The sequence below is a fragment of the Lactuca virosa genome, chromosome 1 (assembly GCF_052849685.1).
Source record: "Lactuca virosa cultivar CGN04683 chromosome 1, Lactuca_virosa_CGN04683_v6, whole genome shotgun sequence".
NCBI lineage: Eukaryota > Viridiplantae > Streptophyta > Magnoliopsida > Asterales > Asteraceae > Lactuca > Lactuca virosa.
The window spans coordinates 92,483,247-92,489,151 of record NC_136426.1 but is presented as its reverse complement, the minus strand read 5'-3'; the positions used below and the strand labels follow the sequence as shown (position 1 = coordinate 92,489,151).

Genomic DNA, 5,905 nt, shown 5'->3' with positions numbered 1-5,905 from the left:
TTTAAAACAACCTAATTTACTAAGAAATCGAAACCCTAATATCCAAGTTTAGTCAAAATCGGGATTTTTCAGAAATTAAGGATATAACTCTACCAAAGGTCGAAACTTTTAAAAGATTAAGAGTGAAAATGGTTACCTTTTAGTTGGATTTGCAAGGAAACGGAAGAAATCAAGATGAGAGCTTGAGAGAACTTTGCTCGTCGTGTATGGGCGGCGGCTGTATGAAATGTTGAAGTGTTTTACAATTAGGGTAAAAACCCCTTTTACATAATGTGAAAAAAATAATTTTTTTTTCGGGTAAATACGTGGACTCGCCGAGTAGATGTACCTACTCACCGAGTAATAAAGCGATTCCACGTTTAATCGGGAGTTCTTAAATGGACTCGCCGAGTAGGTTTAGGGACTCGACGAGTCTTTCATTCTGTTTGATAAGAATTTGAGTTTTTTAAATTGTATGCCACCAACCCCACACTTGAGCATTGCTTGCCCTCAAGCAATCATCATAAGCACAGAAGAAGATTGATAAAAGCAGATCCTAAGAAAAACTAAAATAAAAATGAAAAATAAAGGAAAAAGAAAGCAAACTCTAAACTCGGGTTGCCTCCCGGAAGCGCTTCTTTTTAAGGAGTCATTAGCTGAACTCCTTCCCGCTTTAAGTTTCTGTAGTTCCTCCTAGAAGCAGCCCTTCTTCAAGACCTTCATCTCTTGGAATTCCTTCTTCATATCTCTGCACTCTATGTCCATTAACCTTGAAAGGAGTTCCGTCTCTCGATATAAGCTCAATAGCTCCATGTGGAAAAACTTGCTTCACTATAAATGGACCATCACATCGTGTCTTTAGCTTGCCCAGGAAAAGTTTGAACCTTGAATTGAAGAGTAGCACCTTTTGTCCTTCATGAAAGTCCTTATTACCCTTTAATCTTTTGTGATGCCAATTCTTTGTCTTTTCTTTGAATATCAAGGAACTAGTGTAGGCCTCATTTCTAAGCTCTTCAAGGGCATTCATTTGCATCAACCGGTTGGTTCGAAGTTAAACCAAATCAAAATTGCACATCTTTAGAGCCCAAAAAGCTTTATGCTCTATTTCTACCGGTAAATGACAATTTTTTCCATATACTAACCTATATGGTGTAGTACCAATAGGTGTCTTGAAAGCTGTTCGAAAGGCCCAAAGTGCATCATCTAATTTATCCGACCATTCCTTTCGATTTCCTCCAACCGATCTTTCTAAAATCCTTTTTAATGCCCTATTTGTCACTTCAGTTTGCCCACTAGTTTGTGGATGATAAGATGTGGAGAACCTATGATGTACCCCATATTTTTTCAACACTTTGGCTAATTGATCATTTGCAAAGTGAGTGCCCCGGTCACTAATAAGAGCTTTAGGAACTCCAAATCTTGAGAATAGCTTCTTTAGAAATCGCACCACCACCCGAGCATCATTAGTTGGTAATGCTTGTGCCTCCTCCCACTTAGACACGTAATCAACCGCCACCAAGATATATTTATTCCCTTTGGACATTGGGAAAGGTCCCATAAAGTCAATCCCCTACACATCAAATATTTCAGAAATTTGAATACTATGTTGGAGCATTTCATTTCGGGATGATATATTCCCCGCTCGTTGGCACGAATCACATTCTTTGACAAATTGAGCAGCATCTTTAAAAATTATGGGCCAATAAAACCCAATATCGAAAATCTTCCTAGCTGTGTAGTGTGCTCCATGATGTCCTCCGACGGGCCCGCTATGACAGTGTGCCAAGATTTCTCGACTTTCTTTCCCGAATACACATCTTCTTATCATTCCGTCGGCGCAGCTTCGGAAGAGATACGACTTATCCCAAAAGTAGTACTTGATTTCTGAAAAGCATTTCTTCTTCTGTTGGCGGGTTAAGTCTTTTGGAATGTAATTGGTTGCTAAGTAGTTAGCTATATCCGCAAACCATGGCATTTCTCCGGATACTACTAAAATATATTCATCAGGGAAAATCGTCTCCAATCTTGTTTTCTTCCAACTCCTCCAAATGCGGGTTCTCTAATCTTGACAAATGGTCGGAAGCTACATTTTCAATGTCAAACTCTTGCAAAAGTAAGACCCAACGTATCAATCGGGGCTTAGCATCTTGTTTAGTAAAAAGATACTTTAGGGCCGAATGGTCGGTAAAAACTATGGTCATGGATAATACCAAATAAGGGCGGAACTTATCAAAAGCATATACCACAGCTAATAGCTCCTTCTCGGTAGTAGTGTAGTTCTCTTGAGTTGGGTTCAAGGTTTTGCTTGCATAGTAGATCGGCTGAAAATGCTTGTCAACTCTTTGTCCCAAAACAACTCCCACCGCATAGTCACTAGCATCACACATTAGCTCGAAAGGAAGATTCCAATTTGATGCTATCATGATAGGAGTAGTGGTTAATCTTTCCTTTAACAAATGAAATGCTTCATGACATTCCTTGGAAAAATCAAATGGGGCATCCTTCGAGAGTAATTGAGTTAAAGGCCTAGTAATCTTCGAAAAATCTTTAATGAAGCGACGATAAAATCCCGCATGGCTAAGAAAACTCCTTACCCCTTTTACATTAGTTGGAGGGGTAGCTTAGCTATTATGTCCACTTTTGCTCTATCCACTTCTATCCCTTTCCTTGAAACTTTGTGACCCAATACAATTCCTTCTTTCACCATGAAGTGGCACTTTTCCTAATTAAGGACAAGGTTTGTCTTCTCATATCTAGCTAGCATCAAGTCGAAATTAGATAAGCAATTTTCAAAAGATGACCCGAACACCGAGAAATCATCCATGAAGACCTCCATAAACTTCTCGATCATATCATGAAAAATGGCCATCATGCATCTTTGGAAAGTAGCTGGTGCATTGCAAAACCCAAAAGGCATGCGTCTATATGCAAATGTTCCACTTGGGCATGTAAAAGTGGTCTTCTCTTGGTCTTGTGGGTCTATTGGAATTTGAAAATACCCCGAAAACCCATCAAGAAAACAATAATATAGATGGCCGGAGAGTCTTTCGGGCATTTGATCGATGAATGGAAATGGAAAGTGATCCTTGCATGTGGCATCATTCAATTTCCTGTAGTCAATGCAAACACGCCACCCGGTTACTGTTCTTGTTGGAATTAACTCGTTATTTTCATCGGCCACCACCGTCATTCCTCCTTTCTTTGGTACCATTTGCACCAGACTCACCCATGGGCTATCGGAGATTGAGAAAATGATTCTGGCTTCTAGTGGTTTAACCACCTCCTTTTTCACAACCTCTTGCATGTTCGGGTTAAGTCTTCTTTGGCGTTGTACTACAGCTTTAGCTCCATCTTCTAAGTTAATTTTGTGATAACAATAAGCTGGACTAATTCCTTTTATGTTGGATATTTTCCATGCCATAGCAACTTGCCTCTTCCTTAGTACACCCACAAGGCTTTCTTACTCATGTTCGGCCAAATCAGCGGCTATTATTACTGGTTTTTGTTGGCCATCTTCAAGAAACGCGTACTCCAAGTGATCTGGTAGTGCCTTAACTTCAGTTTTCGTGTTCTGAATGTTGAACACGTCGAGTCCAGTGAGGGGACTCGTCGAGTCCTTCGTAAAATCCGCGACTGATCGGGTTTCTTCGAATGGACTAGTCGAGTCTGTCGAGGCGACTCGGCGAGTCGGGTGTTCTGCACTTCTGATTCAATCATTATACTCAGCTTCCTCTAGCATTCTTTCTAATTCCAACAGGTCTCTTTCCGTATCAAATTCTTCTTCATGTGTGACGGTGGACTTCTTTGGCTCATCTTCGTTCCATTCCTCCATTAACTCTTCCAACATGGCAACCGAAAATGCTGTGTCATTGCTATTCCTTGGATGTTTCATGGCTTGATCAACCCCAAAAGTGTCTAATTCATCTCCTACCCGAAGGGTAAGTTTACAATCTCGCATGTCAACTATTGCACTTGCGGTGTTAAGAAAAGGTCTTCCAAGTATTATCGGGACTTGAGGATCCGCTTCCATGTCTAAAACTATAAAGTCCGCGGGAAACACAAACTTATCAACCTTCACCAATAGATCTTCACATATTCCTCTCAGAAATGTGACCGTTTTATTTGCTAGGTGAATCTCCATTTGAATTGGCCTTGGCTCCGGAAGATCTAATTTCTTGAAAAATGAGTATGGCATGAGATTTACACTTGCCTCTGAATCAGCCAATGCATAAATGGTAGCTAAGTTTCTAAATTGGCAAGGCAATGCTAAGCTTCCCGGATCACCTTTCTTCTTAGGTAGTTTGTTCAACATGGCAGCTGAACAATTCTCATTTAGGACCACTTTCTTCACCTCTTCCATCTTCTTTCTATTAGTTAGAAGCTCCTTGAGGAATTTGGTATATTTCAGCATTTGTGCAACCGCCTCTATGAATAGCATATTAATCTGGAGAGCCTTTATGTGTTCCAGAAACTTCTGGTAGTCAACTTCATTTTTTTCTTGTCTAGCTCGAACCGGAAAGGGGAGTGGAGGCTGATATGGCTTAACAGGAGGCTGGCTTTTCTATTCAGGTTGGGGACTCATCGAGTCCGTAACGTCGACTCGGCGAGTCGGATCGGGATTCTGTGATTCTTCAAGATCTTCTTGATCCTCTTGCACCAGCTTAGGATCTTCTTGCTGAATAGGGGTCAGAGGAGTTATAATCTTCCCACTCCTAGTTGTCACGATATTTATGTGTGCACCTTTCCAGTTACTTTCGGTATTACTAGGAAGTCCACCCGGTATTCTCTCATTCACTTGTTGAGCAAGTTGCCCCAGCTGCTTTTCTATGTTGAGAATAGATGCTTGCTGATTCCTAAGCAAGGCTTGTTGATCTTTCATCATAAGTTGGTGTTCTCTCAACATATTTTGTTGATCTTTGAGAGTAGCATCGGCATCATTATGTATTTTCTCGGATGCGGCCACGAATCTTGTAAGCATGTCTTGCAAATCTGATTTCTTTTCATGTACTGGTTCCTCCTTTTGATAAAAGCCTCTCTCCTTTTGCTTATACTTTTCCTCCCTTGTCTTTTTGTACTCATCATATGGTAGCCATTCCTTCTTTGTTTTTCGCCAATTGTCATCAAACCTATCACCACTTGAATAGCACACTTGCACCTTACGATTCCCGTTCTCATCAAGATCACAATCTTTAGTTAGATAAGGTCCTCTACAGTTTTCACAACCCACTCTAATGGCGTGGATGGATTGGCCCATCTTTGTCATTCTTCGATCCATGCTTTCCAATTTTGCCATCATTGCTGCCATGTCATCAGTAATAGAGTTCACCGCCCCTCGAGTCAAGTCATTTCTTGGGTTATGATATTCTCTAGAGTGTTTAGAGAATTCTTCAATTAGGGCCTTTATCACCAGGGGTGCTTTCTTTGTGAGTGGTCCTTGCGAATCAAGGAGTTGCCTAGTTGTCACATTTACTCCATCATAGAAAATGGAGACTTCTTGTTGGCTGTTTAGATCGTGATGTGGGCAATTCCTTAGTAAGCCTTTGTACCTTTCCCACGCCTCATATAGTGAATCTCCAGCTTGTTGTTCAAAATTAGCTATGGCTTTCTTCAACTTGGCTATTTTTGAAGGAGGGCAAAACTGGTCTATGAATTCTTCTTTCATTTTAGCCCATGTAGTGATGGATCCTGGGGGAGTGATTTCAGCCAATCCTTTGCAGCTCCCTTGAATGTGACAGGTAGCATACGAAGCAAGACAGTGTCGCGAGCCACATTAGGGACATTGAAGTAGTCGGCTATGTCATTGACTTCGTCAAGATGCTTGTATGCGTCTTCATGATCCTTCCTGTAGAATGGAATCTCCTTAAGTTGAGCAAGTATGTGGCCCTTAAGTTCAAAGGTGGCAGTTGTGGGAATCGCGGGTTACACG

General features: G+C 41.0%; 1 protein-coding gene and 1 non-coding gene across 2 annotated transcripts; one reads left to right on the top strand and one right to left on the bottom strand.

Moving 5' to 3' along the window:
* Positions 1-3,688: 3,688 nt before the first annotated feature.
* Positions 3,689-4,417, bottom strand: LOC145117142 (uncharacterized). Its single transcript, XM_079053454.1, has one exon. It carries the CDS (start codon positions 4,415-4,417, stop codon positions 3,689-3,691), a length of 729 nt encoding a protein of 242 aa, XP_078909580.1.
* A 1,069-nt stretch (positions 4,418-5,486) lies between these two features.
* LOC145151753 (small nucleolar RNA R71) lies at positions 5,487-5,593 on the top strand. The gene has a single exon (XR_013732309.1). It is a non-coding gene; the product is annotated as a small nucleolar RNA R71 (small nucleolar RNA).
* Positions 5,594-5,905: the final 312 nt, after the last annotated feature.